The sequence below is a fragment of the Tupaia chinensis genome, unplaced genomic scaffold (assembly GCF_000334495.1).
Source record: "Tupaia chinensis unplaced genomic scaffold, TupChi_1.0 Scaffold000294_5, whole genome shotgun sequence".
In the NCBI taxonomy this organism is placed as follows: Eukaryota; Metazoa; Chordata; class Mammalia; order Scandentia; family Tupaiidae; genus Tupaia; species Tupaia belangeri.
Window position 1 is genome coordinate 3,270,250 of NW_006159782.1, and position 12,495 is coordinate 3,282,744.

The window sequence follows — 12,495 nt, forward strand, 5'->3', positions numbered from 1 at the left end:
TGGCAAGCCCAGTGTGAGGCCGCCGCTCTGGGAAGCATCCCAGACAGAATCTTCACCTGCTCTCCACACCTCAGCACGCCCCACCATTGCCCTGGCAACGCCGCCTGCATCGACCTTTTTGGTGGGGTGGGGAGGGGTCTCCCGGCGAGTGGGACGCAGACGACCCCTCTAGGTCTAGGAGCCCAACCCTGTGGCTGGCAGGCTGCTGAGGGCAGGCTAGTGACAAGTGGGGCGAGGGGCTGGGCGGGGGCCAGGAGATGTAATTGGACACGGTGAGGAAGATGCGTTCCTGAAACGGCAGGGAGATAACGTGGGCCCAGGGGCGCCCAGCACTGCTCGCCGCCTGTCAGCCTCTGCTTGGACCAAAGGACACCAGGAGAGGCAGCGTGTCCATTCGGGGCACCCTCCCTCTCCAGAGGCAAGCCCCCTACCAGCGCCCTCCGCCTACAGGTACTGGCCGGAGCTGCTCTGCCCCTCTGCCTCGCCCCTTGCCCTGCCCAGCAGCTGCAGTCACTCACAGTGCTGCCCGCCTCGATCTGGGGCCGTTCCAGGGCGATGGTGATGCAGTTGAGGAAGATGAAGGCCAGGACGACGTAGTCAAAGAGCTTGTGGGCGATGACAGTCTGACACAGGACGCGGAACCTGCAGAGGGTGGGCAGGGCCACCTGAGTGTCAGTGTGCTGCCCACCCGAGCAGGAGGATGGCAGAGGGCCCGGCACAAGTGGAAATGAAAGTGGCCTCTAGGAAGTGACTCCTCCTTTCTGCTCTTGCCACATAGGTGTCAGCTTTGCATCTGCTCAGGGTGCCCTCCTGGAACCCCCTCCGCTGACCGCACATCAAGGCCTTCCAGGCACTGGCCGCAGCCGCTGACCTCTATCTTCCCACCACGAGCCCCTGCACTGCCTGAAACCCTCTGCCTTGGCCCTCAGGCACTCCCCACCCTGGACCAGCCACGTCTTCCCACCAGGAGTCCTCCGAGTCATACTCCTCCTCACACGCCACACCTCCTGGGATGCTCTCTGCCTCCAAAGCCCCCTCCTCCAGGAAGCCTTCTGATGCCCCAGCTCCAGCTGTGAGCCTCCCTGCGGCTCTGAGAGGGCCACCCATCTGGCCAGTAGGTAATGGAATGGGCTAGACGCCCTGCCCTCCCCCTGCCCTGCCTCTCATTCCACTCATGAGAACATGTGGCACGTCCACAGAAAGGCCACATCTCCTGCCACCTCAGTTCCCTCCAGCGAAGGCGCATTTAACCACCATCTGAGGATGTCGCGCACAGGGCGGCCTAGAAGGGAGGACATGCCCAGCACAGCCCAAGCTCGGCTGTCTGGGCCTTGCCCTTTCTCTGTAGACCCCCCACCCTAGGCTAGGAATGTCCTCTGGGGTATGACGAGCACCACCAGCGGCCTCGCCTGACTTGGCAGAGATCTCTCACCCCACACTCCAGCCCTTCTTCTGACTGCGCCCAAGCCTGGCCCTGCGCACCTGTTCTCCGGAGAGAAGAGGTAGACAGACCAGTCCTCACGGATCTCGCACCAGTCCGGCTTGTAGACATCGATCATCTTGCGGACTCGGAAGCACAAAGTCTGCAGGGCAGAGGACGCAGCGCCGGAGGGTCAGCTCCGCAAGAGCTACCCGCCTCCCCTGCCCCGGCCCTCCAGCAACCTGGGGACCCTGGGGGGCCTCCGAGCCCTCACCTCTCCCAGGGTCTTTCCCAGGGGTGGCCGGGCCCAGGGATGGGCCGTTCTGGCCTCACCCCTCCTGCCACATGCGGCTCTTCCCCACGGGCCACGCCCACCAGGGCCACGCCCATCAGGGCCCGCCCTCTCTATTCCCGCCCCAGGCCCCGCCCTCCTCCTCGTCTCCGTCCTCCCCGTGGGCTCACATAGTCGATCTCCTCGTCGTCCTCCCCGCGATCCCGGCGGTCGTCCATCTTGGTGAAGACATCCTTGGCGATGCTGGGCATCCTGCCATTGCAGTCTTCATGCCCGGGGACCAGGCCCGCAGCCCTCCAGGCCGCCCGGGGGTGGGGGCCCACGGTGGGCACCAGCTCCACCAGGTCCACCGAGTCCCTGGTATCGAGGGACAGTGTCCGGCGGTGGTGGCGGTGACGGTGTGACAGGTGGGAACCATGATGCGAGTGGTGGGCGTGGGACGCGTGCAGGGGCGCAGTGCGCAGCGGCCCTTCGTCCCGGACGCCTTCGCCGGCCCGGGCGCCACAGCCACCGCCTCGCTCCGCCGAGAGCAGGGACTCATGCTCAGCCGATGGCAGCTTGTGCTTGAGGCTGGTCATGGCAGCTTGTGCTTGAGGCTGTAGCAGCTGGAGCGGCGGCTGGCCCAGGCCCCGCTGCGGCCCCACGGCCCGTAGTAGGAGCTCCGGGAGCTGGACTGGGAGGAGGCCAGCAGCTCGGGTCAGGGGGAGGGTCCCTGAAGGCAGCGGCATGCCCCAGTGTGGTCCTGACAGCACCCCCCTCCAGTGGGTGACGAGTGGGCAGGACCCTAGAGGTCCTCTCCCTACCCTGCCTCTCACTCCCTCCGCAGAGCAGTGTGGCACGTCCGCCCCTGTCACATTCCCTCCTGCCACCTCCCTTCACGCGAGGAAGATGAGGCCACTAGTGCCATCTTCCCACTTCACGAAGAAGCAGGCTCGCGAAGGACAGGCATTTGCTCACAGCCACACAGCTCAGAGGTGGCAGAGGCAGATTCAAAGCCCAGTTCTTTTCCCTGCGTGCTGCTGCCAAGGGGAAGACCCAGTTCTCCGCCCGGACCCCACGGCCACCATTCATCCGTCCGTCCCTCACTGCCTGGTCCTGCTCCGGCGCGGGCACTCAGGAGTGTAGCGGACATGGTCCTCGGCTGGACGGTCTGCTGCCCCGGTCCGGCACCCAGTCGGAGGCGGGGCCGGTAGGCGCCTCTCCTGAGGTTCCCTCCACACACCCCAGCAGGGAGCACCCATGCAGGGAACCCCACGAAGACTCACCAGGGAGCGTTGGTCGTAGCTCAGCCTCCCCAGTGACATGACACTGCTTTTCCGAGAGCTCAGGGCCATCAGCAAGGGGTCCGGCTGCAGCGAGAGGCGGGGTGTGGGGGCCGCAGGCCCCGTGGGACCCAGATGCCCACCCAGCGGGAAGCTGGGGTCCAGGTGCCCATTGGGGGTCAGCGGGATGGGGCAGAGCTTGGGATCTGAGGAGTGAGACGGAGACCGGGAGAGACAGAAGACAGACAAAATAAGAGAGAAGTGTGAGTCAGAGAAACCAACACGTGTGTAACAGAGAAGGGGGCGTTTGGGGGGACGTCCTCCACCAGGAAGTCCCCCGCTGCACCCTATCAGCAGGCCTGCAGGCTCCCAGCCTTATCTCCGTACACGTGGAAGCCTTGCCCGGTGTTGAGGGTCAGCGCACAGCGCCCCCCGGCATGGGCACCTCACTCCTGTGTCCCCTGCGGGAAGCAAGGCCGACTGTCTGCCCAGGCTGCTGAGCGGACCAGGCCTTGGGCTGCAGGAGGCTTTTCCAAGCTGCCCAGTGGTGCGAGGCAGGACCGGGACCCCAGCTGGGCCATAAGGCCCCAAATCTCTAATCAGAGGCCTCGCTGTGTGGAGGGTGGAGGGGAGCAGGGGGCTGCAGCCACTACCGGGGCAGGGATACCACGGTCCTGAGATTTCGCATTTCTCTCCATCGTGAATGGAATCAGCACCTGAGCCTGGGCTGGGGAAGCCAGGTGCTGGGCCCTTGGCCCACCTGGGTCTCTGGGGAAGGCTCCCAGCCCCTCGGTGACAAGAAAAGCCTGTTTACCTGCGCCACTGTCCAGGCCCTCGGGGAGCTTGTCGAACTCCTCCATGTTGGATGAACTCTGGTCCTCATCCGAGTAGGAGCGGTTGGCGTCACCCTGTTGAACAGTCCTCGCGTTGGAATACAGAAATGGGGGTGTTTGGGGGGGGGACGGCTTAATCCCTCCTCCCTCCCACCTCCCTCCCGAATGCTTCCGCTGCTGTTGTACAGAGGGGAGACTGAGGTCAGAAAAGGGAAGTGGGATACCAATGAGAACCGAGGCCGCAACCTAGGCTACGTCTGCCTGGCTGCCAGCGTCCCCAGAGCTGCAGAGAATGCAGGACGCAGGATCCAGAACCCAGATCCTGGGGCCCTTAGAGAAGCCTACTCCTACACCCATGGGGAAGAGGCAGGGATCCCAGACACAGCCTCTGTTTGCATGCTTCCCATGATGGGAGGCTCACCACCGCATGGGCAACCCTCTTTGAGAACACGTTGCCTGTTTGAAATTTGAACTGTAGCCCTCCCTCCTCCAGCGCATCCACTCATCCAGTTCCCCACCCCCACTAGTCTCTTGCAGGCCCTATGGAGGTTGTTTCTACCGCCAGGAACACAGTCACCTCCGCCTGGAAGCCCTCCACCAGAATGGCCACCAGCAGGTTGAAGAGCACATAGTTGCCGAAGGTCATGAGAGCAACAAAGTAGAGGGAGGCCCACGGGGAGGTAGAGGCCATGCCATTGTAGAGGACGACGTTCCAATCCTCCTGGGTGAGGATCTGTTGGGGGGCACAGGTCAGACCTGGGGTACCCCTGGCCGAGGCCCAGCTTCTGGGCAGCCCCCATCTACAGGCTCGGTGCCTTTCCCCGGCACATGTGGGTACTTGGCGGCCACTCACTTGAAACACTGTGACGATGGCCCACAGCAGGGAGTCGAAGTTCTTCCTGTCGGGGACCGTGTCTCCTGTGTCCGTGCGGAGGCTGAATTTGCAGCCAAAGATGTGCATCCCGAGGATGCTGGGGGCAGGACGGAGGCCGCTCAAGGGACTCACGCACACGCGCTCGGCCCACCCACCACCTTTCCTTCTCTGGGAAAACCCGGTAAGAGGGCCGGCGGCACGCGGGCAGCGTCGGCCCCATTTTACAGAGGTGATTACGGAGACCTGGGCTGAAGGACTTGCCCAGAGCCACAGGGGCTGGAGGGCCGGGACCAGGAGTCGCACCTGGGTCCAGGGGTGTCTAGAGCTCAGCCAATGCACCCCCGCCCCAGGCTTTGCCCACGGCCCCGCGGGCCGGCCCGGGTCAGGGCTCACCTGAAGATGAAGATGAAGAGCATGAGCAGCATGCAGAAGGTGGCCACGTTGTCCATGGTCTTCATGAGCACCACGAGCTGGCGGCGCAGCCCGGGCAGGAAGCGCACCAGCTTCAGCACCCGCAGCAGCCGGAAGGTGCGCAGCACCGACAGGCCGCCGTCCGCCTGCCCCACGATCTCCCAGATGCTAGGGTCGCAGGGGGCACGGCAAGGTCGGCAGGGAGGCCGGAGGAGAGGAGGGGCCGGGAGGACAGAGAGACAGAGCGCTTCTGTTCATTCATCCAGCCAGCCAACAAATACGCTGGACACTGCCCCACGGCACCCACTGAACCGGCCCACAGATGCCCCCAGGGGTCTGGCTAGAACCCAGGGAGGCCACGAAAGCACCCTCTTTCTGAGATTTCCCATTTCTGTTGTTGGTTCTGAACATAAACACCAAGCCACAGGGAGCAGTCCTGTGACTCCGGGTGCCCCAGGACCGGACTGTCACCCACGCTCACCCGTCCCGGATGGCAGTCAGGGCCTGCCGCTAGATCTCGCTGCCTGACATGGCAGAACACGAGTTTGTACGCGACTTTGCGCGAGCTTCCAGATAGCTGGACGCTGTGTTTGAGTGTGGCTGGCCTCCTTTGTCACCTACTGTCCGCGAGGCACTGCCAGCAGGTGGAGGGAGCTACCTGATGATGACGATGATGCTGTCGAAGATGTTGTAGGGGTTGCGCAGGTAGTCGAAGAGCCCGAAGGCGGCCAGCTTCAGGATCATCTCCAGGGCGAACATGCTGGTGAAGACCACGTTGCAGATCTCCAGGATGTTTGTCAGCTCCTCGGGCTGCAGGGCATCAGCGGAGGGGGACCCGGTCAGGCCTCTGGACACCCGCCCTGGCTGCGTAATCCTGGCAAGGAAGTGTCCTGGCTGGAGCTTGGTCTTGAAGGCCTCTCACCTCTGCCACCCAGGGCCCTGAGAGGCCTGAGGTGGTGGGACTCAGGGGCAGGGGCAGTGCTGACCGTCCACAAATGTGGGAATGACACTGTACTGCCCACTGAGACAGGTGTTGTAAAACCCACTTTGTAGACGAGACCGAGGCTCAGAAGCTCCGTTTCCTAGCCTGAGGCCACACAGCTAGATGCAAACAACTCAGGAAGGCAGGTCAGAGGTCACCCACGACCCTGCCCTGCTCCCTGAGCACCAGCTGTGTGCCAGGGACTGTTCTGTGCCCTTTACGGCATCGCAGCCCAGGCCGCAGGTGAGGGAGCAGGTTCAGACAAGGCCAGTCCCTGGCCCAAGACTGTAGAGCTAGTAAGTGGTGGAGCCGGGACTCAAACCGGCAGCTTCGCTCCAAAGCTCTCACCTCTTTCCTGTGCCAGCCTCCCTATCGGTCATCTCTTCAGCCCTGACCATGTGCCCTTGCTCAGCTCGACACCCAGGTGCTGGCTCCTCAGAGAAGCAAGGCCACTGGAGCCACCCAACGCGGATATGGCGGTGCCCCGGCGGCCCCCAGCCACTCCCCTGTTACGCCCCGCTGCAGCCCCCACCTGCCCTACTCCAGGTCGGCTGCACAGGCTGTGCACCCCAGGACGGGCAGCAGGAGGGTGTCAGCTCACACCGAGCTGGCAAAGTTCGACAAACCTGGTTAACACACCTGGATAGCAAAGTTGGTTAGCAGTGCTGGTTAACAAACCTAAGTGTTACATGCTAAGGAAAGCAGAAGGCAGTTTGGGGGGACGTGTTAGTGGACTCGGGGCACTCCCCGAAGTGACAGCTCAGCAGAGACCTAAAGGCCGAGAAAGTGTGGGGACAGCCGGAGAGAGGGGTGTCCACGCAGAGGCCCGGCCAGAGCAGGACTGGAGGGGCAGAATGAGGGCCAAGGGGGGCCACCTCCGTCAACTAGCACTGTCCACCCCAGTCCAGCACCTCGACTGAGCGACAGAGCCTTGGGGCCTGGCTTTGATCCCATGAGGGCTAAAAGGAGCAGAGGAAGAAAAGAATCGCCACCCAACCACCCGCTTTCCGCCTAGTGCCTGGGAAATCTAATAAAACTGCCAGCTCCTCGCGAGCCCGGATAAAAGGAGAAGGCTCCATTTCCATCTGTAATTACATTTGACTCACAAAATGGTCCCCCAAGGAGAGCGGGAGCCCCTCAGTGGGGAAGAGCCGGGGCCGGCGTCCCCGGCTGAGCCAGGGCCCAGATGTTGCTCAGAGTCACCAATTTCCCAGCCCACCACAGCAATGTCCGTGGAGATGAAAAATGTGGACGCTGACAGCCCATAATGACCATCAGCTGGCTCGCGGCTGCGCACGTCGCACACGCGCCTGCACACACGCCATCCTCCCGAAAGGTCACCGCGCTTCCCTCCGCCCTCGCCACAGCTGTTTCCCAGTCGGCGTACACCTGTTAATCTTCTTCTAATGCACCATCCATCACTCCTGTGAGCATTTCTCTGGGAGAGAGATGGGTGGAGAGAGACAGATGAACACAGACTCAGCAGTGGGGGGGGCGACAGGTGGGGGTGCGTGGACAGGGAGAAGCCAGAGACCCGGGAGAGAAGCAGACAGGCAGACACAGGGCAATGGCAGGGGGCGTGGAGAGACAGACACACAGAGGGAAGAACGCGGCAACAGACACAGGAAGGGCTGAGACGATGACACAGTGACACTGTGGGAGTCAGAGGTGCAGCCACAAAGTGAGAGACGCAAAAAACCCGACAGACAGCAGAGGGGCCGCAAGATGGCAAAGCGGATGCCGGGGAGCCATGGCAGGGGCTGACGTCAGGCCTGGGTGGTGCCCGGCTCAGCCACCTCTGCAGGGGCACGTGATGGTGGCCCCCCGGGAGCCCCTGGGGCCCAGCGCCATCCTCAGGATCCTAATGGCAGCTGGTGTCCGCTGAGCTCTCCCCACAGGCCGGGCGGCTCACTGCTCTCTCACCTTCGCCCGCCACGACAGCCCTACACTAGCCCCACCACACAGATGGGGAACCTGGGGCTCAGAAGGACTGACTGCCCCGGGACATGGCTAGGCGGTGACCTCGAACCCGGGTCTCCTCCCTCTGGCCCAGGTGCCTTCGCCTGCCTCCCTTTACTGACTTGAGCCAGTGCAGACATGTCACTCTCCTTGCTCCCAGGCCTTCCGTGGCTCCCCAGAGCCCTAAGGATAAAGCTGGCACCAAGGCCCTGTGGAAGAACAGCTGTCCTGGCCTCCTGGGCTGTGAGCCCCCATGCATGTCCTTCTCGAGGGCACAGGGTCCTTTGGGGAGATGCCCGTGCTCCTGATCTCTGTAACTTTACCTCCACCACTGATGACTCTACTCATCCTTCAGGATCCATCTCTAGTGCCACCACTTCCAGGAAGCCTCCCCTGACTGCAACCCATGTTGGTCCTCTCTCTCCCAAATTCCCAGGGTTGGAATGCCAGCCATGAAGCCATCCCCTCCTCCACTCCTCAGTCACCCAGACCTGGGTGGGCAGCGGGTCAATGGGGACTTCTGAAAGAAGAATAAAGGCTGCCCACTTTAAACTGCCCTCTGATCCAGTGCCTTGAATGCAGTTCCCAGGGGGCTGAGGTCGCCCGATTCCGGGAAGCTCCCTGCACCCTGCCCTGCCGCCCATTCAGCCTGACCCTCTGATTTTTGTTCTCCTATTTGGGAGCGTCTTCAAGTCAGAGTAAGAGGAGGCTGCAGGGCCAGGTGAGCGTGCCGGGGGAGCGGAAGGCAAGACAGACTCTCCTAGAAGCCATGTCCCAGCCCGGGCCCCCGCCCACTCCAACTCCACCATCCACAGCGGTCCTCAGCCCTGCCCGCTCGCCCGGTCACCTCGGGCAAGCCAGCTCACCGGCTGAGCCTCAGTCTCCCCATGTGCCCGGGGGATGAGATGCTCGCCCACCTGGCCACCAGGGCAGTGTGACAGCAGGCAGACGTGAAGGGACCTGACCTCCCGCTTGTGACGAGCTACAGTCGTGGTTGTTCTGGGCCCTCCTCCCTGGGCTACCAGGGGGTGCAGACCACACTGCCTCGTGCTTCGTGAGTCACACACAGGTCCCTGGCTGAGCGACCTGTTCTGGGCCCTCCTCCCTGGGCTACCAGGGTGCAGACCACACTGCCTCGTGCTTCATGAGTCACACACAGGTCCCTGGCTGGGCGACTTGTTCTGGGCCCTCCTCCCTGGGCTACCAGGGGGTGCAGACCACACTGCCTCGTGCTTCGTGAGTCACACACAGGTCCCTGGCTGAGCGACCCTGCCTTCACCTGTCACCCCTTGCAGGCCAATCTCTACTGCCCCAAGGGACCCGGGTGAGCCGGCTGTGCTCCAGTGACACGCTCAGGCATGACCTTGGCAGGGGTGACCACCCTCATGGTACCTCTCATTTGGGAGCCACCTGCAAGGTACCTCTGATTTGGGAGCCCTGGGACCAGGGAGGCAAGGCGACAGCCCACTTTACAAATGCCACACACCCCCTCGTTACTATCAGTGGCACACAGAGCTGTGTGGTGGCCAGGTGGGGTACAGGGCATAGTGGGCTCCCATGCCATCTCCTGCGCCACCCCCACTGCCGTCACACCCCGCAGGAGGGCCTGCACGCGTACACCCACCATCTCCTCCTTTCTGTTCCCTCTGCCCGCCCTCCCTGCCACACACACACACACACACACACACACCACGGCCCTGAGCCACTTCCCTTTGTGACGCCATCTCAGACAGGGTTGCTCAAAATAAACATGGGGGCGGATCAGTTCCCACCCGCCTGTCTCAGAGCCGCCCGAGGGAGGAGGCGAAAATGCCAGCAGGCCCCTGCACAGAGCTGGCCCAGCAGGGGTGGCCAGGCGGAGCTGCTGCAATGGACGCTCTAGACCCCTCCTCCCCTCACAAGCCCTCAGCTAATGAACTCCCAGGCTCCAGAGGGCAGACTCAGGGCCATGGCTGAGGCTGCATAGAAGACTCTGGAATGAGTGATGAGCACGTCCTGTGCTCCAGGCTCCCCCATGCATCCAGCCCTCCTGGCCACCCTGCGAGGAATCCATGTGCCCACGTATGGGGGACGCCAGCTGAGGGAGGCCAAGCGACCCACCTGGAGTCAACAGCCGAACGAGGTTGAAGCCCAAACCCTGAGTGGTCCATTTTGCCTCTCTGAGCAGAGGGGAGAGGTCACACCGGCTTTGAGGGGGGCTGTGAGGACTCAGTGACACCACGCTAGCTCCAGGCCTGGAGCCGACTGGGGCTGTAGGTGCTCAGTGAACGGCCGCCCATGGCTGTGAGGGACACAGTGAGGGCACCCACTTCCTAGATAAGGAGACTGAGGTTGGCCCTCTACCTGGGCAGGAGCCTGCAGTGAAGATCTCGGCCTCTCCCAGCCTGGTGGGACGCAGCGAGGCCTGCAGAGCCGCAGAAAAGACTTCCGACCAGAATCGAGGTGAGCTAGCAGGATGTGGTGAAAGCAGTGAGCAGGGACAGAGAGACCCTGAGGAGACCCAGGAAGGGACCACGGCCTGGCCTGAGGCTAGTGCTGGAGGACAGAGGGGGAGGCTGGATCCAAGGGGCAGGGTGGGTACGATGGCCCGGTCGGTAGCAGACTGGCAAATGGGCCCGGAACAGCAGCCCTGATTTGCAGCATATGCCAATTTCCATGGTGTAAATACTCCCACCGTGGCTGATCTCAACCTACCAACCGTTTAATAACTAGCTTCCAAAAGTCCTGAGTGTCAGGGCACAGCCCAGGCTGGGCAGCAGCAAGACCGAGTCAGGCCCCCTTGAGGTTATCAGTGCCCCAATTGTAGCTGCCCCCTGTGGGGCCTTCCCTAGGAATACTGGCTCCCTGAGGCCTAGGCCAGGCAAAAGCCAGAGGCTGGCTCCGGGCCAGAGGGGCCTAGGCCACCTGTCTCGCCAGCTTTCCCCTGCAGAGAGCCCCCCTACCCGCCCTCCCCAGAGGCCTCTTTAATTAAGCCAATGGCTGGCAAACCAGCAGCTCTGAGCAGTGTGTCACGGCAGCCCCAGGGGCCCTGTTTAAGCAAATTGAATGAAGCCTGTGCTTGGCGAGCTAATGAAGAGGGAAATGAGTGCGGCCCGGGCTGGGGCCTTGGCGGGCAGAGGGCAGAGGGCAGAGGGCAGAGGGCAGAGGGCAGAGGGCAGCAGGGAGCAGGGAGCAGGCGTCACACCACCTGGCGCCAGACCCAGAGAGAGGTGGGTAAAACCTGGCCCAGCCGCCAGGGACTTCTCCCAGCGGATCCCAGGGTACCCAACTCCAGACAGGGGTGCTGTGCTCACAGGACTGTGCGAGGTGGACAGCAGAAGCCAGGACATGGCGTTGTTCCCGATGGAGCCAGGGCTGGACGGGCCATCCAGCTGTCACCCTGGGCACGTCCTGCGGGCCCACGATACCCTCCTCTCCTGTCCACATTCTCCCTGCTCCTGCCATCTCCCAGAAGCTGTCCCCTCCCTTTTGTACTGTCCCTTCTCAGACACCTCATATTGAAACTCCTCTCAGTGCTGTGTCCCCAGCAGTACCACTGACGGCCAGTCCTCCCCTGAGCCCAGCAGTAACACTGACGGCCAGTCCTCCCCCTGAACCCCATTAATACCATTGATGGCCAGTCCTCCCCTAAGCCCCAGGTGCCCAGACCACAGGGTTGGCCGAGGAGGAGGGGGAGAGCCTGCACGGGCACCCTCAGGGCCATGGCTGGTGAGATCGGAGTGTACGGGGGTAAACATCAGAGACAGAAGACGCCCCCACCTGGTGAAGGCAGCTGTGGGCCGAGCACAGGGGCCTTGAATGTCCCTGAGAGGCCTGGATTTGGGGGGAAGGACTCACATGGTGAGGTGACGAATGGGAGTTAGATTTGGCAGAGACTGGCAGGGGATGGGTTGTGGGTACCTCGGGGTCCAGGCTGAGTGGCTTAGGAGGAAAAGGCTGCCTTCCTTCATCCCCACCCTGCCGGGTCCCGCCCCCCCCCCCCCCTGCCATTCGTTGGTGCAGCAGACTCCCTGCGGAGTCCCTCCAACCCCGGGCAGGGCTGGGCACTGGGCCACACAGGCGGACTGCCCAGTCGGGCCGGACACACCCACGCGCCCCCGCCTGCCGCCACACTGGCCTGCTCGTGGTGCTCGATGCCCATGCTGACGGTGTTGACCAGGATGGCCATCATGATGCCGCGGTTGAAGTACTTGCTGTCCACGATGCCCCGCAGCTTGGCTCGGGCCTCTCGCCACAGGTCCCCGCACAGCCAGGATGCTCCATCAGCCCGCTCCTCCGCGTCCTCCTTCCCCAGGCCTGAGGAGGCCCCGTCCTCACTGCTCTGGGCCCGGTCCCCATCGGCCTCGTCCTCACAGGCACCCAAGCCGCCGGAACCCGAGCCCTCCTGGCCGGAGTCGGTGCTGCCCAGGCCCGAGGGCCGCCGGTCCGCCTCGTGCTGGCAGGGGGGGGACGGGGGGGGGGC

General features: G+C 63.2%; 1 protein-coding gene across 1 annotated transcript in view; it reads right to left on the reverse strand.

The window, feature by feature from the left end:
- CACNA1I (calcium voltage-gated channel subunit alpha1 I) overlaps nucleotides 1–12,495 on the reverse strand; it is a 120,813-nt gene that overhangs the window by 33,882 nt on the left and 74,436 nt on the right. Inside the window, 12 exon segments of the mRNA XM_014588682.2 lie at nucleotides 188–289; nucleotides 519–642; nucleotides 1,483–1,583; nucleotides 1,883–2,290; nucleotides 2,293–2,385; nucleotides 2,978–3,180; nucleotides 3,789–3,882; nucleotides 4,385–4,540; nucleotides 4,661–4,778; nucleotides 5,075–5,260; nucleotides 5,751–5,902; nucleotides 12,151–12,462. Coding sequence (XP_014444168.2) covers nucleotides 188–289; nucleotides 519–642; nucleotides 1,483–1,583; nucleotides 1,883–2,290; nucleotides 2,293–2,385; nucleotides 2,978–3,180; nucleotides 3,789–3,882; nucleotides 4,385–4,540; nucleotides 4,661–4,778; nucleotides 5,075–5,260; nucleotides 5,751–5,902; nucleotides 12,151–12,462 — 2,049 coding nt within the window.